At 38.1% G+C, this 24,704-nt stretch overlaps 1 protein-coding gene across 10 annotated transcripts in view; it reads left to right on the top strand.

Moving 5' to 3' along the window:
• Positions 1–24,704, top strand: part of pde1a (phosphodiesterase 1A, calmodulin-dependent) — a 571,352-nt gene that overhangs the window by 458,114 nt on the left and 88,534 nt on the right. For all 10 annotated transcript variants that reach the window (XM_069935886.1, XM_069935887.1, XM_069935884.1 and 7 more), the window contains 2 exons: positions 17,076–17,176; positions 20,163–20,288. In XM_069935886.1, the coding sequence (XP_069791987.1) occupies positions 17,076–17,176; positions 20,163–20,288 (227 nt within the window). The remainder of the gene's footprint in view (positions 1–17,075; positions 17,177–20,162; positions 20,289–24,704) is intronic.

Raw genomic sequence — 24,704 nt, 5'->3', positions numbered from 1 at the left:
TTTGTTAAGGAGCAAATTGCACTATTTTTGGCTGAGAATGTTAATTCAGTGCATAGTAATTTTTGTATTGTGGGATGCTTTGAAAGCATATTTACAAGGGCAAATGATCAGTTATACTACGAAAGTTAAAAAGCAATATGTTGTGGAAAGTTCAATGTTAGAGAAACAAATTACTGAATTGGAAAAGGAATTTCAGAAAGATGTTACAGAGGATAAAAAAAGCTGCTTTAAATAAGTTGAAGTTGCATTATAATACATTACAAACCTATCAATATGAGCATTTACTTAATCGATCTAAGCAACATTATTATGAATTAGGTGAGAGAGCACATAAAGTATTAGCATGGCAATTAAAAACAGAACAGGCATCGCAAACTATTAATGCTGTGAAAAAGAACTCAATAGTTACCTATAAACCTCAGGAAATTAATGACCAATTTTATTTATTTTACCAAAAGTTATAAACTTCTGAGGGAAAGCAGGACATTGGTTCTATCAAATCTTATTTATCTAAATTAAATTTACCTGTTTTAGGGGAGGAGCAGATTAGAGAATTAGAAGTTCCATTTATGGATTTTGAGATTAAAGAAGCTATACAGGAGATGCCAAATGGAAAGTCACCAGGAGATGATGGTCTTTCAGTTGAATTTTATAAAGTATTTTATGAAGATTTATCTTCTGTATGTGGAGATGTTTTACAGTTTCTTCAAGTAACTGAAGAACAGTCATTACCTGAGTGCTATAATTACAGTGATTCCTAAGAAAGGTAGAGATCCATTGAAAGTATCCTTGTATAGGCCTATTTCTTTATTAAACGTTGACTATAAAATTATAGCAAAAGTGTTGGCAAATAGACTTGCTAAGTATTTACCTCAGTTGATACATATAGACGAAATAGGTTTTATTAAAAATAGAAATGCATCTGACAATATTCTTAGACTGATAACTCTGGTCAATGCATTTAGACAACAACCCAACCATCCAATTAATGGTGGTTGCGCTGGATGCGGAAGAAACCTTTGATAGGGTCAAGTGGAATTTTTTATTTAAGGTATTAGAGAAGTTTAATTTCATCTCTCATTTTATTGGCTGGGTTAAGGCTTTATCCAGTTTCTAGGGTGGTGACAAATGGCCAAATTTCCCTATCATTTAAATTAATGCGATCAACCTGACAAGGTTGTCCATTTTCACCAGCCTTATTCGCATTGGATATTGAACTGTTAGCTCAGACAATACGACAGAATGATAAGATTAAAGGAATGAAAATTGCAGATGATGAATACAAGATTAATTTATTTGCAGGTGATGTGTTGGTATATTTGACAGAGCCTGAACAGTCTTTGAAACATTTACAAGATTGTTTGTTAAAGTTTGGTGAATTGTCTGGATATAAAGTAAATTGGAACAAAAGTGAAATATTGCCAGTTGGGGATGGGGATTATTCAGAGTATAAAAGTATTATAAAATTAAAATGGTCAGATAAGATTAAATACTTAGGAGTGGTAATAAGTGCATATTATCAGTCCCTATATAAATTAAATTATGTTCCTTTATTAAAAAAGATTAAAATGGATTTGTTTAAGTGGAAAGATTTACCATTGACATTAATTGGTCGAGTAAATTGCATTAAAATGAATATCTTTCCTCGAATTCAATATTTGTTTCAGTCCATACCGTGTTCACTTTCAAAGGGTTTTTTTTCAAAATTTGAATAGAGCAATGCGGGAGTTTTTGTGGAAAGGAAAATTAGTTCATGTAGCTTTATTTAAACTTACTTGGAAATATGCCCTAGGTGGACTGCAGTTACCTCATTTTCAAAATTATTATGATGCAGCTTCGTTGAAATTTATTAGCAGAATGATGGATATGGATCAACCTCCGAGATGGGCAAAGGTGGAAATGGCTTGTGTATTTGTTTAAGTGGGATTTGAATTTCTTGCAAGGATGTAATATGCCGGTATTAAAACATTTGTTAAAGATATGGGTTAAAAGAAATAGGGTTTTAGGATCTAAGGGTAAACTGTAAATTCAAACTCTGTTATATCATAATCGGCTTATTCCTTTTTCAATATTTAATAATCATTTGAAGAGATGGAATTCTAAGGGCATAAAGATAATTCAGGATTGTTTTGAAGATGGTCAATTTCTCACTTTTAATCAATTGCGGGATAAATTTGATATCTCAGTAAATTCCTTATTTGTGTATTATCAAGTTAGAGCTTTGATAAAAGAGAATTATGGTACAGAGATGTATACCTAGGTTGACGAAATTTGAGTCTTTGATTTCTTCTGTGCCTAAGAAAGGTTATATTTTGGATATGTATCAATTGTTACAAGAAGCTATGGATAAGCCGGGCTGGGAGAAATCTAGGCTTAAATGGGAAAGTGATTTAACTTATATTTTTCCAGAAGATAATTGGGAGGCTATGTGTCATGATAGTGTAACTAAAGTGTCCAATGTACGATATGGAATGGTCAATTATAATTTTTTACATTAGTTATATTTGACTCTAGAGAAATTGAAAAAGTATGGGTTGAGTAATTCTGATTCTTGATTTAGATGTAAATTATGTACTGGAACATTTTTACATGCAGTCTGGTCTTGTGTTAAAGTACAACCATTTTTGGAAGGAATTAGGTTGATTTTGGAAAAATTATTTAAAATTAAATTACCATTAGATCCATCGATTTTTTTGTTCGGATATATGGTTTCTTTAAAAGGATTTGATTTAGATAAATTTCAAATTGCTTTTGTACATTTGGTGCTATCTGTAGCACGGTAGTGTGTAGCTAGTACCTGGAAAGATAATGTGGAGGTTAATATTTCACATTGGCCTAATGAATTGGGAACCTGTATTATTATGGAAAAAATTACATGTAATTTGCATGATAATTATCCATTTTTTGTTCAAATGTGATCTCCTTATTTGGAGTATATGAATCTAGGCATACTTTGAAATATTTTTTATATTTACTGCATTTTTTAAAAAATATTTGGCTTTTATTAAGGGAGCTGGCTGAAGGGGTGGGTGGGTGGGTCGTTTTTTTTTATATTATAAAATAATTTTTTTCTCTATTTTTCTTTGTTATTATTGTAAGTTGGTTGTTATCTTTAAATAAAGTTTTTTTTAAAAATATATATTTATTCATGGGCCCAAATTTGCAATAAACTCCATCAGCCAGTGAACTGCTGCATTTTAATTTTGATTTCAGGGCATTTGTACATAAGACTCAATATCTTGTGTCTTTATCATGGATCCTGAAATGCTTAGATGGTTACTCAGGTGAGTTAGTTACTCATTAGATCTTACAGGCATTTATATTTTTCGGTTCTAGAAATGAATGTGGAGTGTGCAATTAACACAAGCCTTCTAAGTAAGTCACAAGCTTACCAACCCTTGGGTCCCATTCAATGCACCACACATTTCAATACTTCATCTAATTCAGGTGATGTAGGCAACATTCGTTAACTCCATCTATCCTCTGTCTTCATGTGTCACTGCAGGACTCAACTCCATGCCTTATTCAGCCATAAGAAACACATCACCCAAAGAAATTGTCCAACAGTCATGGATGCAATTCTACTTTCTTGTGGTACCAGGTTGTACAAGATAGAGACAGTGGCTAACTAATCTATGGGGCACGAGTGTACATGCTTCTCCCACTCTAGGTGGTTAATATACCACTAACCTCTTTGGAGTGCGTGTTACTCAAGATAGAAAGAGCACTCTAGCCAAGAAACTAATCCTTCTCAGGTCCTGCCTTTCCCTTAGCCCACACTCTTTTCCAGTTTTCAAGCTCCTGATGGTGGAAGCTTGTGCTGATTGGAGGAAGAAGCTGAGTATCAATATAATAAAAGTGAGGGACTGTGTAGCAGAACGGTTATCAAGGGAGCGGTCTGAGTCAGAGTGTTAAGGATTTGCTCAACAGGCTTCGGCAAGAACAGGTAAGAGGTGAGGGATAGTAGAAGTTGAGGAAAGGGCCACCCTATTCATGGAACAAAAATGTGGGCACAGGTAAGAACAGATTTTAGATATATATTTTTATTCCTCTAGTCATAAACAGTGGGAATGGCAGCTAAGGCACGAGTTTGTTCCTCTTGCAGAATGTGGGTTGTCAAGGAAGCCAGCAGTGTCCCTGATGACTTCAACCGTAAGAGGTACATCCGGCCACAGCTCCTGCCAAGCTGAGCTGTGGAACTGGAGCTGGAGTTGGATGAACTCCAGATTATTGTGGAGGCAGAAGGGGGTGATAGACAGAAGTTACAGAGACACCATCACACCTAGGAGGCAGGAAGAGGGTAGATGGGTGACAGTCAGAAGAGAGAAAGGGAATAGGAAGGTGGTGCAGGGCACCCCTGTGGCCGTTCACCTCAATAACAAGTATAACATTTTAGATACTGTTGGGGGGAGGGGTTGGAATCCTACCAGGGACAAGCCACGGTGATCAGGTCTCTGGCACTGAGTCTGCTCCTGTGGCTAAGAAGGGTCAGGAGGAAAAGAGGCAAACTGTAGTGATAGGGGATTCTATAGTTAGGAGGACAGATAAGAGGTTCTGTGGAAGGGATCAAATATCCCAGATGGTATTGTTGCCTCACTACTGCCAGTGTCTGAGATAACTCAGATCGAGTTCATGGCATTCTCAGAAGGGAGGGAGAGCAGCCAGATGTCATGGCCAATATAGGGACCAATAATGTGGGTAAGAAGGGTGATGAGGTCCTGCAAGGAGAGTTCAGGGAGTTAGGCACTAGGTTGAAGGACAGCTCCTCCAAGGCTGTGATCTCAGGATTGCTACCCGTGCCACGTATTAGTGAGATTAGAAATAGGAGAATTATGCACTTTAAAATTAGGCTAAATACATGGTGCAGAAGGGAGGGCTTCAGGTTTCTGGAACATTGGGTTCTCTCCTAAGGAAGGTGGGACCAGTGCCAATGGAACAATTTGCAAATGAATTGGAGGGGGACTAATATCCTTGCGGGAAGGATTGCTTGTGCTGCTCTGGTGGCTTTAAACTGGATTTGTGGGGGGATGAGAACCAGAGTGCCAGAGCAAATAGAGGAGTGGAGGAGGGAAAAGATTATGTGAAAATTTCAAGCGCTATGAAAATTCAATGGGTTGTACGTGGTGGAGATATTCCCAGCCACATCTAGTTCAATACAAGAAGTATATAATTCTAATAAAATTGGTCAGTAATTTCCTGGAGTTTATAAGTAACTATTGAATTCCTTTTAACAGCATTAATAGTTCTCGACATTTGTTCCATTTTTAATTGCCAAGCCAATACTTTATCAGCCCTCTCACCTAATTCATAATAACATCATTTAGATCTTTGAATTAAGCACTGATACTGATAGGTTTGTAAAATATTATAACGTAATTTCAATTTAGCTGATTCTTATCTTCTGTGACCTTCTTCTGAAATTCTTTTTCCAACTCAGTTATTAGTTTCTCCAAAGCCAAACTTTCCCCCAAATACTGTTTTTTTAACTTTTGTAGAATAACTGATAATTTGACCACGTAAATATGCTTTCAAAGCATTCCATAAAACAAAATTACTACGTACTGAATTAGTATTTTCAATAAAAAACTAAACAATCTGTTCCCTAACAAAAGTAATAAACTCCGGTTTCTTCAGTAACATTAGATTAAATCTCTACCGATAAGTTGATTGCATAACCTACAAACCAACACAAGATATAAACAACATGGAATGATCAGATATAATCCTACTCTTATATTCAACCTGCACAATTCTAGCTTGAAGATGAGCTGAAATCAAAAACAAATCTATTCTATAAAATGAATCATGCTTAGATGAATAAAAGGAAAAGTATTTAATCTCCAGATTTCAACTAGTTTCAAATCCTTCATCAAAGATCCCATTTGTACCGCCATCTTTGATTTCCTTATACTTTTCGGAGATTTATCCAATAACTGATTCAAAACACAATTAAAATCCCCTCCAATTAAAAATATTTTCATTAGCCTGATTTAATGTTAGAAAAGCTTCAGACATAAATTGTTCATCATCCACATTAGGCTCATAAACATTCAACAATGACCACAGTTCTGCAAAAATCTTACAATTCAAAATGAATATTTTTCCCAGTATTCAGTATTTATTTCAGTGAATTCCATGTTTGCTTCCAAAAATTTTTTTTCAAGATTTGAATATGCCGGTGAGGAAATTTTTATGGAAGGGAAAATTAGCCCGAGTAGCTTTACAGAAGTTGACGTGGAAGTATGCGTTAGTCGGAGTTCAGTTGCCTCATTTTCAAAATTATTCTGAGGCTGCACAGTTAATGTTTATTAGTAGAACGATGGATGCTAAGCAGCGCCCTAGTTGGGCTAAAGTGGAATTAGCTTGTATTTTTGAATCTGATGTTCATCAATTTCTATATAAATGGAATTTGCATTTATTGCAGGAATATAATATGCCAGTATTGAAGCATTTATTAAGGATATGGACTAATAGAAATGTTGCTATGGGTATGAAGGGTAAATTATCAATTCAAACTCCGTTATATCAAAATCAGCTTATTTCTTTCTCAATGTTTAACAGGTATTTAAAGGCATGGCATTCTGAGGGTGTAAAAGTGATTCAGGATTGTTTTGAAGAGTGACAGTTCCTTTCTTTTAATCGATTGAGGGAAAACTTTGGAATACCAGTAAATTCTTTGCTTGTGTTTTATCAACTTAGAGCTTTGATAAGGGATAATTATGGAAAGGATATGAGATTACCTGAGTTAACGAAGTTTGAGTCTTTGATTTCCTCTATACCAAAAAGGGGTTTTATTTCAGATATGTATAGGTTGTTACAAGAGAGTATGGATAAACCAAATTTGGAGAAATCTAGAAATAAATGGGAAGGTGATTTAATTTATGATATACCTCAGTAGGATTGGGAGGTTATGTGTCATGAAGGGTAACTAGATTGATTAATGTAAGGTCTTCTCTTTGGCTTGGCTTCGCAGACAAAGATTTATGGAGGGGGTAAATGTCCACGTCAGCTGCAGGCTCGATTATGGCTGACAAGTCCGATGCGGGACAGGCAGACACGGTTGCAGTGGTTGCAGGGGAAAATTGGTTGGTTGGGGTTGGGTGTTGGGTTTTTCCTCCTTTGTCTTTTGTCAGTGATGTCGGCTCTGCGGTCTTCTTCAAAGGAGGTTGCTGCCCGCCGAACTGTGAGGCGCCAAGATGCACGGTTTGAGGCGATATCAGCCCACTGGCAGTGGTCAATGTGGCAGGCACCAAGAGATTTCTTTAGGCAGTCCTTGTACCTCTTCTTTGGTGCACCTCTGTCACGGTGGCCAGTGGAGAGCTCGTATGTATGGTTTGGTTAATTATAATTTTTTCCATCAGTTGTATTTGACCCCTGAGAAACTGAAAAAATGTGGATTTAGTAATTCGGATTTGTGTTTTAGATGTGGGTTGAATATTGGAACTTTTTTTTCATGCAATCTGGTCTTGGGATAAGGTACAACCATTTTAGGAAAAAATTAGGGTATCCTTAGAGAAATTATTTAAAATTAAACTACCGTTAGATCCAGAGATTTTTTTGTTGGGTTATATGGTTTCTTTGACTGGTTTGGGGTTGGATAAGTTTCAGATAGCCTTTGTTCGTTTAGTGTTATCAGTGGCATGGCAATGTGTAGTGATTACTTGGAAAGATAATGTAGAGATTAATATAGCTTGTTGGCATAATGAATTGAGATCTTGAATTTATATGGAAAAAATAACATAATTTCCATGATAATTATTCTTTCTTTGTTCAAATGTGGTTGCCTTATTTGAAGTGTATAGGTTTAGAGATATCTTAAAATGTTGTATTATTTTTAATTGTAATTATCTGAAAAATGTTTTTTTTGGCTCCCTTTGTGGGTCTGGCTAAAGGGGGAAGGGGGGAAGGGAGAGTTGTTTGATGATTTGTTTATTGTATTTCTCTTTATGTAATGTTTTCATATTATTTTTAAAAGTCTTAAATAAAGTTTAAAAAAAAAAGAAATAAACCAGGTCCACAAGTTAAGTCCTAAATTGGGGTAAAGCTAATTTTGAAGGCATTAGAGACGGACTTGCAGAAATCGTTTGAGAAAGGCTGTTTGCAGCTAAAGGGATATCTGGCAAATGGGAAAATTTTAAAATAAAAAGAGGGAAGTTCAGAGACAGAATGTTCCAGTTAGAAAGAAGAGCAAGGTAGACAAGATTAGGGAACCATGGATGAACACCGATATTATGGCTTTGGTCAAAAGAAGGAGGCAGTTGAAAGAAAGTGAATCCTTTCAGTACGAATTCACCAGAGGGAAATAAGGAGGGCAAAGAGGGGATAAGTGATGATTCTAGTACTTGAGATTAAGGAGAATCCCAAAGATTCTATGGCAAAAGAGATAATGAGGAGACAATAGGGCCTTTAAACATCAACAATTGGTGTTGATAATAGGACAATAGGACCTTTAAACATCAAGATGGGTGACGTCATATGCAGGTGTTCCTCATCTGCATTTACAATGGAGAAAGAAAAATGTAAAGATATCTGAGGAAGAGATTCCACGTTACAAAAGAGGTGATTCTGGAGGTCATAAAATACCTAAAGGTAGATTAATCCCCGGGACCAGATGTAGTGTATCCTAGCACATTATGAGAAGCTGGGAAAGAAATTGTAGAAGCTCAGGAAGAGATATTTGCACCTACATTAACCAATGGCGAGATTCCAGAAGGGTAGGTTAATGGAGGGGATTCTGAGAGACAGAATCTACATGCAATTAGAAATGCAAGAACTGAATATGGATAGTTAGCAAGGCTTGCTGTGTGGAAAGTTTTAACTCACGTATTTGAACAAGGAAATTATGAAAGCAGTAGACATTTAGTAAGGTCTTTGAGAAGATTCCACCTGGTGGCTGGCCAGAAGGCCATATCACATGGAGCCATAGTGATATGGTCAATTGTATATAGAATTGGCTTGATATTTGGAGACAGGGATGTTAATGAAGGGTTGCTACTCAGATTAGAGGCCTGTGACCAGTGGTGTGCCACAGAAATTACTTCGAGGCCCACTATTGTTTGTCATACAAATTTAGAAATACAGCGCCATAACAGGCCCTTTTGGCCCACAAGCCTGTGCCGCCCAATTACACGCAATTGACCTATGTTACAAGATCAAACCAACAACCACAAAGAAGGGAGATCACACAGGGGTAAAGATGAACAATTACTTTATTAACAAAAATTCACCTTCAAACTTTAATTCAAACTGCCCCCCCCCCCTTTTATAACAATGCCCACTGGTTAATATGCAAATTTCTATAACAGTATAAAACTAATAAATTCCCCAGCCTAAATATAACATTTGTAATTAAAGTCTAAGTTATATTTCCAACCAGCCCACAGAAAAACTTAGACAAAAAAATTCGATCTCAACCGAAGCAAAGATCAGAAACAAAATTTCGTTTGTTTAGTAAACTGAAGCCAAAAGATCTATTAGAGAGAGAGCACAAAATTTGAAGTTATCTTCTTGTGTTGCTTGCAGAGAGAGGAACAATGGCTTGGTCCAGATCCTTCTGGCTGCCTTCGGAATGTTCATCCCTTTTAAAATGCCAACATTCTAAACTGTCCTCCAGACCATGACTCATGGTCTGGGCCTCCTTCCACTCCACAGCACCACCCAGTGGTGGTTTGTCGTCCAAGTCCAGAAATTTTTAGATCATTTTCTGTACATGCCCAGTCCGTCTCCCACTCTCTCAGCAGTCCACCTTCACCTTGGCTCTCTAAGGCAAACTGTCACTTTTTAACATAAAACCACACAACACATAAGTCAATACACAACACAGAACTCTGTAACACCTACAAACACCAGTACATCTTAAAGGGTAGGAAAAGCAGGCGGCCCCAGGGAAAACCACGCAGACATGGGGAGAATGTACAAACTTCTTCCAAACAGTGTGGGAATCGAACCCCGGACCCAGTCGTTGGTGCTGTAACAGCATTGCACTAACCACTATGCTATCTGTTCCGCCCATCTATATAAATGATTTGGATGACATTCTAGTTAGCATAGTTAGTAAGTGTACAAATTAAACCAAAATGGGTGGTATAATGGACATTGAAGAAAGTTATTTAACATTACAACAGAATCTAGAGGAACTTGGAGAATGGCCAAGGAATAGCAGATGGAATTTAACTCTGCCAAGTGCAAGGTGATGCCATTTAGTAAGTTAAACTAGGGCAAGATTTACACAATGAATGACAGGCACTCCCAGAGGGTAGTAGAAAATAAAGAATTGGGGTACAGTTACATACATTAGTTCTATCAAATTAGCAACACGGGAGAAGAAGGCATTTTGTGGGCTTGCCTTCATCATTCAGGACAGTGAATACAGGGGCAGATATGTCAGGTTACAAGTGTACAAGATGCTGGTGAGACCACACAGTGTATTGTGCACAGTTCTGGCAACCTAGCTGAAGGAAAGTTATCGTTAAGGTGGAAAGGATGCAGAAAAGAATTATGGGAAAGCTGCTGGCACTAAAAGCCTTGAATGATATGGAAAGGCTGGGTATACTGGACATTTCTCCTTGCAGCTAGGAGGAAAATGGGTGAGGGGGGGGGGGAAGCTGATAGAAGGTTATAAATTAATAAGGAGCATTATAAGTGTAAATATTCAGAGGGAATGTCCACTGAGTTGGTGTGGGTGGAAGTCAGAAATAAGAAGGGAGCTATCACTGTACTGGGAGTAATCTAGAGGCCCCCAAACAGCCCGTGGGACACCGAAGAGCAGATAAGCGGGCATATTTTGGAAGGGTGAAGGAAATACAAGGTCGTATTTGTGGGTGACTTCAACTTCCTAATATTGACTGGCATCTCATGACTGCAAGAGGGATGAATGGAAATGAGTTTGTCAGGTATGTTCATTTCTGACACAGTATATGGACCGGCCGACGAGAGGAGAGGCCACACTGGATCTAGTTCTGGGTAATGGACCTGTGGACCTGTCGACGTGGGAGCATTTTGGTGAGAGTGACCACAACTCCCTGAGCTTCAACATAGATATGGAAAAGGGTAAAAACAGGCAAAATTGGAATTTTTTTAACGGGGGAATGCTAATTATGAAGGGATGAGGCAGTAATTAGCGAGAATAAATTGGAAATAGATGTTCAAGGGTGATAGCACAGAAGTAACGTGGAGGAAATTTAGGGATCACTTGTGTAGGGTTCAGGATAAGCTTGTCCCACTGTTTCAAGGAAAATATAGTAGGAAAAGGGAACTGTGGCTGACAAAACAGGACAGACAACTAGTTAAGAGGAAGAAGGAAACATATGTTAGATATAGGAAGCAGAAAACAGGAAGGGCTGATGAAAAATATATAGTAGTCAGGAAGGAGCAAAAGAAACGACTTAAGAGAACTCAAAGAGGGGCATGAGAAGGCCTTGGCATGTAGGATTATGGAAAACCCAAAGGCATTCTATGCGACTGTGAAGAACAGAGGGATGACAAGAATGAAGGTGGGGCCACTAAAGGATAAAGGAGGCAACAGTGCCTCAAGGTGGAAGAGGTTGGGGAGATCTTAATGAATACTTTGCTTCAGTATTCACAAGAGAAAAGGACCTTGATCCTGGTGAGATCTAAATAGAATAGGCCTGTGTGCTGGACAATGTGGAGATTAAGGAAGAGGAATTGTTGGATCTTCTTAAAAACATTGATTGATAAGTTCACGGGGCCAGACGGGATATACTCCAGGTTGCAGTGAGAAGTGAGAAAAGAGATAGTTGGAGCAGTAGCTATGATTTCTGAATCCTATTTGGCCACAGGGGAGGTGCCGGAGGTTTGGAGAATGGAAAATGTAGTCCCCTTGTTTAAAAAAGGTAATAGGGAGAATCCTGGGAATTATAAACCGATGAGTCTTATGTCAGTGGTGTGCAAACTATTGGAGAGGATCTATGATTTTTTGGAGAAGTAACGTCTACTCAAGGATAGTCAACATGGCTTTAACCATATCACCATATAACCACTTACAGCACAGAACAGGCCAGTTCGGCCCTACTAGTCCATGCCGTAGCAAATCCCCACCCTCCTAGTCCCACTGACCAGCACCCGGTCCATACCCCTCTAGTCCCCTCCTATCCATGTAACGTGGAGGGAAGATCATGCCTAAAAAACTAATCGAGTTTTTTGAGAAGGTAACAAAAGAAATTGATGAGGGTAGGCAGAAGATGTGGTCTATGGATTTTAGCAAGGCATTTGACAACATCCCACATGAGAGAGTCATCCAAAAAGTCATGAGGCATGGAATAAGTGAAACCTTGGCTGTGTGGATAAAAAATTGGCTTGCAGGAAGAAACCAGAGAGTAGAAGTGGAAGTAAAGTATTCTGCCTGGAGGTCAGTGACTAGTGGAGTACTGCAAGGATCTGTTCTGGGACCCCTGCCCTCTTTATGATTTTTATAAATGACCTGGATGAAGAGGTGAAAGGATGGGTCAGTAAGTTTGTGGATGACACAAAGTTTGGAGGAGGAGCTGAAGTTTGTCGAAGGCTACAAGGGGATAGAGAGAGTTGGGTAGAAAAGTGGCAGATGGAGTTCAATCTGGATAAGTGTGAGGTGATGCATTTTGGAAGGACAAACCAGAATGCTGAGTATAGGATTAAAGTTCAGTTACTTAAGAATGTGGATGAACAGAGGGACCTTGAGGTTCAAATTCATATATCCCTCAAGTCACCACACAGGTTGATAGGATAGTGAAGAAAGCTTATGGGATGCTGGGCTTCATTGATAGGGAGATTAGTGAGGTCATGTTGCAGCTCTACAAATCTCTATTATAGGAAGGATGTGGAAGCTATGGAAAGGATGCAGAGGAGATTTACTAAGATGTTGCCTGGATTAGAAAAAAGTCTTAATAGGCAAAGTTAGTAGAACTGGGACTTTTCTCTTTTGGAGCATAGAGGGATGAGAGGAGCCTCGATAAAGATCTACAAGGTTACGAGAGGCATAGATAGGGTGGACAGCCAGCACCTGTTTCCCAGGGCAGGAATAGCAAACACCGGAGGACATATGCACAAAGAGAAGGGAGGGAAATTTAGGGGAGACATCAGGGGAAAGTTTTTTACACAGAGAGTTGTGGGTGTCTGGAATGCCTTGTCAGGGATGATGGTAGAGACTGAAACATTAAGGGCATTTAAGAGACTCTTAGACAGGCACATGGATGAAAATAAAATAGAGAGTTAGGGGGTATGGTGGGTATAGTATATTTTTTTAAGGAATATATAGGTCAGCTCAACATCGAGGACAAAAGGGACTGTACAGTGCTGTCGTGTTCTATGTTCTCTGTTCTAACTCAGATTCTGATTGTTGGGACAATAATCTGGGAAGGGACAGTGCCTCTAACCGAGCAGGAACTTCCTCACCTAGAAAAGAAGAGACTTATCCAGCTACCTTGACAAACTTGTCCTGGGCCCTCTATTTTGTCTATTGATGTGCCAGGCTAGAATTTCTATAGCCTGCAGTTGGACTTTTATAGAATTGCTGCAATTCTCCAGCATCACCTGCAGTCTCCTCAACCAAGAGTCACCTGCATTCATAGATGTGTTTCAGCCCCTGAGGAAACATTTGTACGAGCAGAGGAATAAAATTTTCTTTATAAATTTTAAATTTGGGATCTATATTTTGTGCCGGTTTCTATGTTTGCTTGAACTTGATGAGCTGCAACAGAGGTACTAATGGTCAGAGGCTGTGCTTTCACGAATAGGATTCAGGGTGAATTATTTGTAGATATACCTGGCGGAAAAAAAGCTGATTAAGTTGTCTCTCCCTCTTCCACCTCCTTACTTTTCTTCTTGTCCCACAGCTGTTTGCTCTCTAATTCATGGTTCAGTCTTTGCATCCACAGCAGCAGGACTATGCCAGAGATCAGCATGTACCTTGACATTGGCTATTCCCAATAGCATGTCGATCTCCCAACTGTGGAAGTATGATTTCAGCACACAGCAGTCGGTGCTACCTCACCTTGTGCTTGCACACTATGCCTGCACTTGTAGCATTGAGGAGAGACAACGATAGCTCTTGTCCGTTACTACCACTTGGTTTGCCATAAAGGCAGTTGACAGAATGGATTTCTGGAGAATAAGACTATTATAATTGGGCAATAGCTTGTTTAATTCCATACACAAAAGTGCTGGAGAAACTCAGCAGGTCATGCAGTGTTCTTTGTGGCAAAGATGCATCCCAACATTTTGGGTCTGGTACAGGTTATGAGCAAAATGAAGGCAGGTGCCTGAAGAAAATGGTGGGGGTGGGGGGAGGGAAGCAAGAGGAGGAACACAGGCCCACAGGCATAGGCACCTTGCTTAATTTGTAGCCTGTGATTGACATGCAGCTGCACCCTGAGAGGGTAGATTTCTTTCATTTCAATCATGAATGTGGATCACTGGCACACTGCAGCAGGGAGATCTGTAATCCAAGCCAATGGACAAGCCACAAGCTCATGAGGTCATTGACAAGAGAGAACGAAATATTGTCTTACTTTGAACTGAGAGAGCCAGTGAACTGAACAATAAACTGAATTATACCTTTAACATCCACCTTAAAAGAGACAGACGTATACAAAATCAATGCCATGGCCTTCATGTCATTGACGCAGTAGTACTCACCCTTTGTTGAGGTTGCACTTTTCCATCTGCTCTGAGGTTCAGGCAGAAAAATTAGTCTCCAAAGACCCTGGGCAAGTACATCTCTTGTCCTCTCTCACCACTTCTGCCCTCTTGGAACTTCTTGTCCTTTCTCTCTCCGTACTGCTCATTCTCCCAGTTATGCTGTTTTTCAATACCTATTTGTTGTTTGACCTGCACTGAAAAGAGAGCAACCGTGTGAAATCGGCAGCTCCTGTTGACTGCTCGCACAATCCTCAATCAACAGGAGCTGCCGATTTCACAGGGTTGCTCTCTTTTCAGTGCAGGTCAAACAACAAATAGGTATCTTTGTCAAAGCAAATCTGACCCCCTTTTATAATAACTTTTGAAAAGTTAGTTTGTTGGGAAAGATGTTGTGACAACCGTTTTGACTAATACACAGCAAAGCAATCTATCTGTCATGAGGCACTTAGGTATCCATTCCTTGTCCTCAAAGGATCAGAATCTCAGGCAGAAGGAGGAGTTCTAATTTATGCCATTAAATCATGTGATGCTAAGCATTTTCAAGAGGGACAGTTCTGAATCAGAATTTATTGTCATGAACATGTCACAAAATGTGTTGTTTTATGGTAGTGCAAGCATTTATATAAACCACTTTACAAAGTAAATTTTTTAAAAAGTTAGAAAAAAATCAAAGTGAGGCAGTGTCTCTGGTTCATTGTTCATTCAGGAATCCGATGGCAGCGGGGAAGAAGCTGTCCTTGTGTCGCTGAATGCTTGTCTTTAGGCCTCCCGTATCTTTTTTCCAATGGTAGCAGAGCGAAGAGGGCGTGGCCTGGGTGGTGGGGGGTCCTTGAGGATAGAGGCTGCTTTCTTAATACACCACCCCTTGCTGATGTCCATAATGAGGTGAAGACTGGTGCCCGTGGTGTCGCAGGCTGATTTAGCAACCCTCTGGCCCTCTGGAGTTGAGCGTTGACACCTCTGTTCCAGATAGTGATGCGACCAGCCAGAACACCTGAAGAGGTTTTCGAGAGTCTTTGGCCCAGTGCTCTGAGGACAAAGATTCGGAATCACTCAAAGACTTCCTGAATAATTCCCTGGTGATCCAACAATATCTCGCCCAGACCAGCACAGGGTCATGTGACACAGCAGTTGTGTTATAGTTCCAAGGCCCCAGGTTTAATCCTATGGGGAGTTTGCCTTCTTTTCCTGTGACCACGTAGGTTTCCTCTGAGCACTCCAGCATCCTTCCACATACCAAAACGTTGTGGGTCACCTCTTTGGCTTGGCTTCGCGGACGAAGATTTATGGAGGGAGTAAAAAGTCCACGTCAGCTGCAGGCTCGTTTGTGGCTGACAAGTCCGATGCGGGACAGGCAGACACGATTGCAGCGGTTGCAGGGGAAAATTGGTTGGTTGGGGTTGGGTGTTGGGTTTTTCCTCCTTTGCCTTTTGTCAGTGAGGTAGGCTCTGCAGTCTTCTTCAAAGGAGGTTGCTGCCCGCCAAACTGTGAGGCGCCAAGATGCACGGTTTGAGGCGATATCAGCCCACTGGCGGTGGTCAATGGGGCAGGCACCAAGAGATTTCTTTAGGCAGTCCTTGTACCTTTTCTTTGGTGCACCTCTGTCACGGTGGCCAGTGGAGAGCTCGCCATATAACACGATCTTGGGAAGGCGATGGTCCTCCATTCTGGAGACGTGACCCATCCAGCGCAGCTGGATCTTCAGTAGCGTGGACTCGATGCTGTCGACCTCTGCCATCTCGAGTACTTCGACGTTAGGGATGTAAGCGCTCCAATGGATGTTGAGGATGGAGCGGAGACAACGCTGGTGGAAGCGTTCTAGGAGCCGTAGGTGGTGCCGGTAGAGGACCCATGATTCGGAGCCGAACAGGAGTGTGGGTATGACAACGGCTCTGTATACGCTTATCTTTGTGAGGTTTTTCAGTTGGTTGTTTTTCCAGACTCTTTTGTGTAGTCTTCCAAAGGCGCTATTTGCCTTGGCGAGTCTGTTGTCTATCTCATTGTCGATCCTTGCATCTGATGAAATGGTGCAGCCGAGATAGGTAAACTGGTTGACCGTTTTGAGTTTTGTGTGCCCGATGGAGATGTGGGGGGGCTGGTAATCATGGTGGGGAGCTGGCTGATGGAGGACCTCAGTTTTCTTCAGGCTGACTTCCAGGCCAAACATTTTGGCAGTTTCCGCAAAGCAGGACGTCAAGCGCTGAAGAGCTGGCTCTGAATGGGTCACCTAAATTGCACTTAATGTTTTGGTGAATGGTAAAATATGGCAGGAGGTGTAGTTAACAAAAACAAGGGGAGAATGACTTGCTTTACGACTTGTCGAATATTTCAGGCACCTCCCATGCCTTGGTGTCCAATATCCAACCGAATCGTGCTGTGGCTTCACATCAGAGTCGAGTAAATCGAAAGCACGTTTCCGAATTATGACCTTTCTGTTACAGCACTGGTTTACAGAACTGGATATTCTTGCCATGCTCTTTGCTGCTGCCATTCATGACTACGAGCATACAGGAACCACAAATAACTTCCACATTCAAACCAGGTAGGAAGTAACGCTGTAGAGTGACAGAAATAAAACTGACTGGGAAATTTCTTCAAATGATTTGTGCTGCATTTCGCTCAATTGCCTCTGTGAATGTGCATCCTTGCGGATAAAATGTATGAACGTCCATATCGATTGAAGTTTGAAATGCTGTCTTGGCCATTGGTGTAAGGCAGAGAGTAGTGCTGAGTGGGGGAAATTTTTCTGGCTGCCTTTTATAGAGTGGTTTGAAATTGAGATCAATCTGTTAGGTTATTGAATGCAGGATTCAGTTCGATATCACCTTCTCTGCACTGCCACTCTGGACCAATTTCTACCACAATGTCTTCTACAATCAGAGCTCATGTTGCATGAGAGAATGTTATATTTTGAGTTTTAGCTTTCAAAGAGGTTGGTTTTTCAACAGAATTATGCCACTTTTATTGAAATTTTGCTTCTGAAGATTTGCAAGAGTATCAAATACCTTGACACAACCCATGAATTGATATCTTAGGAATAATGTGTTTTTCAAAGTATAATAAACCTGTACCTGCCGACGGTAATATCTGGTCTAAAATTTGTATAATTTCCAAAAGCTCCACCCTAATCAAGTCCCATCAAGGCTGTTGGCAGAAATGAAAGCACTTTTCTTATTACTGATGAGCTGTAAGTGCAAGACGCTTTGGAGCAGCTGGCCAGCAGTTGTTACACACAATGACAATTTGTAAAAGGAGGCCTCAAAGAGACATCACTTCCTCCTTGTACCTGGAAGGTGGTACACTCCTGTCACAAAATGAATGGATGGATGTACTCTAAGCAACATATTGCACCTCTAAAGGCTTCTTATTAATGCACAAGGCTCATTTAAATATTTTCACATCTTGTATCATTATATTTCTTATTAATATTTTATATGTATTGTTTCTGAGGGACTCATAATGCATTGTTGGACAGGCAAAAGCATGTTTCGCTTCTCTCTCACAACTTGTGCAGTTTACATCGCAACAGACACCATGAACAATACCCAGTGATAATAAAAAAGGTTTTGTGGTAATTCTCCATCCGACCCCAGCTTTGTTTGCTATCACCTCCTCCTTTTCCATTGGAAATGCTGCTGGTTCCCAGCAAGCGGACCAGCTTTTCATTAGCTGGGAATTTGAACCATGCCTCTGACGGTATTTCTGGTGGTTCAGAAGTGAGGCACATCAAGTAGCTTCAAATGGGTTGACTCGGCATTGATAGAGACAGCCATTAAGTTAACTCTCAGAAACCCAAATAAATTCTCCTCAAATAATGTGGTTATTATTTTATCTCTGCCAAATTATTTCTCTAACCCTATTTCACCACCTATTTCTTCTCTCATTTCTAGTCTCCAGCCTCCACAGATTATCAGATGATCTCATCATCATCCACTCTGTCTGATCCTTGCCCATCTGACGTTTCCCTCTTCAGTGATCAGATGGTCGCACGTTTAACCTTCCCAAACATTTTCACCCTCTGACAAAGATTGTTGCATGTTATTCCAGTATTTTCTCTGCTTTCTATTTCATCTCTCAAGCTATTTGATTTACAAGCTGTATCTTTCTTATTTTTAATTCGTGTTTTCAAATAATGATCCCTATGGCTTGATGTTCTTTTGCCCTCGTGCTTTTCAGGAAGTTGGCTAATTTCAGATTTTCCCTCACATAATTCTGTCTAAATATTAATTTTGTTCAGGACGCTATCAACCAGGGCTGGCAGATGGGGTGTTGTGGGAGAGAGAGAAGATGCTTATTCCATTAATTAAGGCTCCATTTAAACCATGTAATACATCACCATATTGACCAAGGAGATCATTGTGGACTTCAGGAGTGCTGGGAGCCACACACATTCCTGATCTCCTCCATCCTGATCAAACAGGGACAACGGTGCCTTTATTTCCTGCGGAGCATCAAGAAAGCTCACCTCTATCCCAGGATACTGATAGATTTTTATCGCTGTACCATTGAGAGCATACTCACCTATGGCATCTCAGTGTGGGATGGCAACTGTCCCGTATCAGACCGTAAAGTACTCCAGCGGGTGGTGGAAACTGCTCAGTGGATTATTGGCACCCAATTGCCCACCATTGAGGGCATCTGTCAGAAACACTGCCTGGGCAGGTTGAAAAGCATTATCAAGGATGCATCTCACCCTAATTATGGACTCTTTACTCTGCTTCCATCTGGTAGGCACTACAGGAGCCTCTGCTCCTGAACCAGCAGGCTGAGGAAGAGCTTCCTTCCTGAGGCTGAGACCCTGCTGAATGTTGCATCAAAGCGCTGAACAGTATTGTACCCATATGATACTGTCAGTATTTTTATTCTTGTTTGTTTGCTGGAGCATTTGTTTTTATTCACAGTTACTTGTAAGTAGCACTATTTTTTGTACTTCTGGTTGGATGCTAATTGCATTTCATTGACTCTTTATTGTACTTGGCACAATGACGATAAAGTTGAATCTAATCTAATTTAATATTGGCAGTCTGCTGTGAGGTATGACTGGTCCAAGTATTACATCTATTCTTATCCAGTCATTTAAACTAAATGATCAAAAGATATTTAATAATCATTGAACTGCTTCAGTTGATCAATACTTATCTTTGCTACTAATTTATAGATCTGTTGCAGACTATTTCTTAAGATCTTACAAAGGTTCCCAAAGATGAGCCTGACATTAGAGAAATTACTTCATAACATCCTTTAGTACTTTTAAGTTAAACATTATAATACACGTTATTTTAAAATTATTAACACTTTGCATATTTAATAGAAATTCCCCTCACAGTTACTTAAATGGAGGTTTGAACTCCATAATGTTAATGTAATCTGATTAGTTCTTCCACTTTTTTTTAAAAAAAGCTTGTACATCCTCTTAATTACAACACAACATTATTTCAGTGTCAGTCTTCTGCAAGATTTTTTTGACATTGTTTTTATGCAAAACAAAATATTTAATATAAACTATACATCATTTAATTTATTAACAGATCAGGTGTAGCTATTTTGTACAATGATCGATCTGTTCTGGAAAACTATCACGTGAGTGCTGCCTACCGATTGATGCAAGAGGAAGAAATGAATATTATGTGCAATTTATCAAAAGATGATTGGAGGTAAGATGAGATTGGTAATAAATGCTTGCTTAAAAGACTACAATTCTTTTTTTTCAAACTTTATTTAAAAGATAACAAAAACATAACACACAGTATAGAAATAATCAAAGAAAATTTTGCATTAACACCCATCCCACCCTCCCACCCCTACAGCCAACTTCTTTAAGGTGAGCAAAGAAAATATGGATTATATTTATAGAAGGAAAATATTATAAATGATAATAACATTTCAAAGTATATCTAATGCATATATTTCAAATACAGAGACCACTTACTAACAAAAGGAGAATTATCATGTAAATTATAAGTAATTTTTTCCATGACAATACATGCTTTCAATTCATTATGTCAACGTGATATATTAATCTCAGTATCATCTTTCCAAGTACTAGCAACACATTTACATGCAACTGATAACACAAAATGTACAAAAGCAATTTGAATTTTATCTAATTCCATTCCCCTTTTTGAATTCAAATTTCCCAACAAAAAAATCGTTGGATCTAATGGTAATATAAAATTATATAATTTCTCCAAAACTACTTTAATTCCTTGCCAAAATAATTGAACTTTAATACAGTTCCAAACAGCAAGTAGAAAAGTTCCAATACATGAGCCACATCTAAAACAAGAATCCAAATTACTAAACCCATTTTTTTAAACTTTTACAGGGTCAAATATAATTGATGTAAAAAATTATAATTAACCATTCCATATCTTACATTAGTCAGTTTAATTACATTGTCCTGACACATAGTCGCCCAGTCATCTTTGGGAAAAATAAATACTAAATCACTCTCCCATTTAAGTTTAGATTTCTCCCAATCTGACTTATCCATACTACCTTGTAATAAATTATGCATAACTGAAACATAACCCTTTATCGGTATAGAGGAAATCAAAGATTCGAATCTCGACCAAGTAGGTAAAATAATCTCTCTACCATAATTATCTTTTATCCAAGTTCTAAGTTGATAATACGCAAACAAAGAATTTACAGGTAAATCAAATCTTTCTCTCAATTGATTAAATGAAAGAAATTGCCCCTCTACAAAACAATCTTGTATTGTCTTTATATCTTTAGAATCCCAAATCTTTAAATGATTATTAAACATTGAAAAAGGAAGAAGCTGATTAATATACAATGGAGTTAAAATTGATAATTTATCTTTTGACCCTAACACCCTATTTTTTTTAATCCAAATCTTTAACAAATGTTTCAATATCTGCATATCATATTGCTGTTACAAAATCAAATTCCAATGAAATTTAAATTCATGTATCTCAACCCTAGAAATATACCCCATCTCCACTTTAGCCCAGCTAGGAGGCTGATCTAAATCCATCAATCTACTAACAAACTTCACTGGGCTGCTTCATAACAGTTTTGAAAATGTGGTAATTGTAGTCCGCCAAATGTATACTTCCATGTAAGTCTATGCAACATTACTCGAGCCAATTTACCTTTCCATAAAAACTCTTGCACTGCTTTATTCAAATCTTGAAAAAAGCCCTTAGAAAGTAAACAAGATATTGACTGAAATAAATATTGAATTCGAGGAAAAATATTCATTTTAATACATTTAACCCGACCAATCAAAGTTAATGGAAGATCTTTCCACTTAATCAAATCTTCTTTAATCCATCTTAATATAGGTACATAATTTAATTGATATAATGATTGATAATTAGTATCCACAAACACACCTAAATATTTAATTTTACTTGTCCACCTTAATTCTGTAATAGTTTTAAATTCAGAATAATCTCCCACTCCAACTGGTAAAATTTCACAAATTCACAAATTTGGAGAACTATCCCGATAGTTCTCCAAATTTCAACGAACACTCTTTCAATTTTTTCAATGACCGTTCAGTTTCCGTCAATAATGCCAATACATCATCCACAAATATTCATTCTTAACCCTCATCCCTCTAATTTCTTCATTTTGTCTAATAGCCTGAGCTAACGGTTCAATAACCAACCCAAATAAGGCTGGTGATAATGGGCAGACCTGTCAAGTTGAACAAATCAATTTAAATGGTGAAGAAATCTGTCCATTTGTCACCACCCTAGCAATCGGGTTCGTATATAAAGCCTTAACCCAACCAATAAAAAAAGGGCCAAATTTAAATTTCTCTAACACTTTGAATAAAAAATCCCACTCAACCCTATCAAAAGCTTTTTCTGCATCTAATACAACCACAATAGGATGGTTAGGTTGCTTTCGATGTGCATTGACCAAAGTAATTAATCAAAATATATTGTCTGATGCATTTCTATTCTTAATAAAACCTGTTTGATCGATATGTACCAATTTGAGCAAATATTTAGCAAGTCTATTAGCTAATACTTTCGCTATAATTTTATAATCTACATTTAACAAAGAAATAGGTCTATATAAAGACAATTTTAATGGATCTCTATCTTTTTTTGGAATGACAGTTATTAAAACACTTTAACATGATTCTGGTAACTTCTGATCTTCAGTAATTTGATTCAGCACTTCTCCAAATACATTAGAAAAATCATCATAAAAAAGTTTATAAAATTCCACAGGGAATCTATCATCCCCTGGGGACTTTCCATTAGGCATTTCCTGAATAGCTTCCTTAATTTCAAAATCCATAAATGGAGATTCCAATTCCTGAACATCATTTCCATCTAATACCGGTAACTTTAATTTAGATAAGTAAGAATCAATAGAACCATTATCCTGTTTCCCCTCAGAAGTATATAATTTCAATTAAAATGAATAAAAGTGGTCATTAATTTCCTGAGGTTTGTAAGTAACTTTTGAATTCTTCTTAACAGCATTAATAGTCCAAGATCTCTGTTCAGCTTTCAATTGCCAAGCAAGTACCTTATGAGCTCTTTCCCTCAACTCATAATAACGTTGCTTAGATCAATTAATTAAGCACTCAAACTGATAAGTTTGTAATGTATTATAACGTAATTTCAACCTCGCTAATGCAACTTTTTTTAAATCTTCTGTTAGATTTTTCTGAAAATCTTTCTCTAACTCAGCAATTATTTTCTAACTCTAAACTTTCTGCCATATATTGTTTCTTAAGTTTCATAGAATAACTAATAATCTGCCCCCTCAAATAATCTTTTAAAGCATCCCATATTACAAAATGACTATCCACACACAGAATTAACATTCTCGGTCAAAAATAAAGAAATATGCTCTTTAACAAAAGTGACAAACTCTGGTTTTTTCAATAACATTGCATTAAACCTCCATCTAAACGATGGATGTACTACCTCCGAACTTTCACAAGAAAAAAATAACAATGAATGATCTGATATAACTCTACTTTTATATTCAGCTCTTAATACTCTACCTTATAAATGTGCTGATACCAAAAATAAATCAATTCTAGAAAACAAATCATAAAGTGAAGAATAAAAAGAAAAATCTTTCTCTGTAGAATTAACTTTTCTCCAAATATCCACCAAATTTAAATCTTTCATTAACGCCTTTTAACGGTTCAATAACCGTTAGGCAATAATTTGTATTGCCTTCTTGATTTCTTTATACTTTTTGGATTTATATCCAATAAAGAGTCCAAAACACAGTTAAAATCACCACCAACAAAAACATTTTCATTAGCTTGAGTTAACAATAAAAAAGCTTCTTAAATAAACTGTTCATTATCTATATTAGGGGCATAAAGATTCAACAAAGTCCAAGATTCAGCAAAAATTTTATAGTTCACTCTTAACACTCTGCCAGCGTACCCCCCTAAAGATTCCAATTCAAATGGTCATTTTTAATGAATCAAAATCACTACTCCTCTTGCCTTAGAATTAAAAGAAGAAGAAAAAAACATGACCAACCCAATCTCTTTTCAATTTCAAATGTTCTTTTTCAGTCAAATTCTTGTAAAAAAGCAATATCAATTTTCATTTTTTTAATATAAGCCAATATTCTCTTTCTCTTAATTGGATTATTTATCCCCTGAACATTAAAAGCTGAAAAATTCAATTTAGACTATAAAATAATGCTCCCCTTTATAATTCTTCCAAGAAAAAAAAACCCTCAAAAAGAAAAACAAAAATACTAAAAAAAAACCAGCGAAAGGTAGTAATACCCTAAAAATCTGGGTGTGGTAAACCCACTTGCGGCAGATGACTATAAAAGTTTTCAGTGTCATCCACCCCCCCCCCAGACAAAAACATATTTATTATTTAATCAAATACAATAGAATATAGTCTATATATTCAGCCCAATGATTCCAAGCTCAACGACTGCTCCGGATCTTCAACATCAAGAAGGCTTTGTGTCAACATTTCTTTCTTTCCATTCTTTCCATACTTTCCATTCTTTCCATTCCCATGTCCAATTCCATTTCCATTTACCCTCCTCTTAGGAGACAATGGAGGAGAGCGCCCATTTCTTCGCAATTCCGG

The sequence above is a fragment of the Narcine bancroftii genome, chromosome 4 (assembly GCF_036971445.1).
Source record: "Narcine bancroftii isolate sNarBan1 chromosome 4, sNarBan1.hap1, whole genome shotgun sequence".
NCBI classification, from domain to species: Eukaryota; Metazoa; Chordata; class Chondrichthyes; order Torpediniformes; family Narcinidae; genus Narcine; species Narcine bancroftii.
Note: the sequence above shows the minus strand (reverse complement) of the source record. Positions and strands in the feature narration are given on the sequence as shown.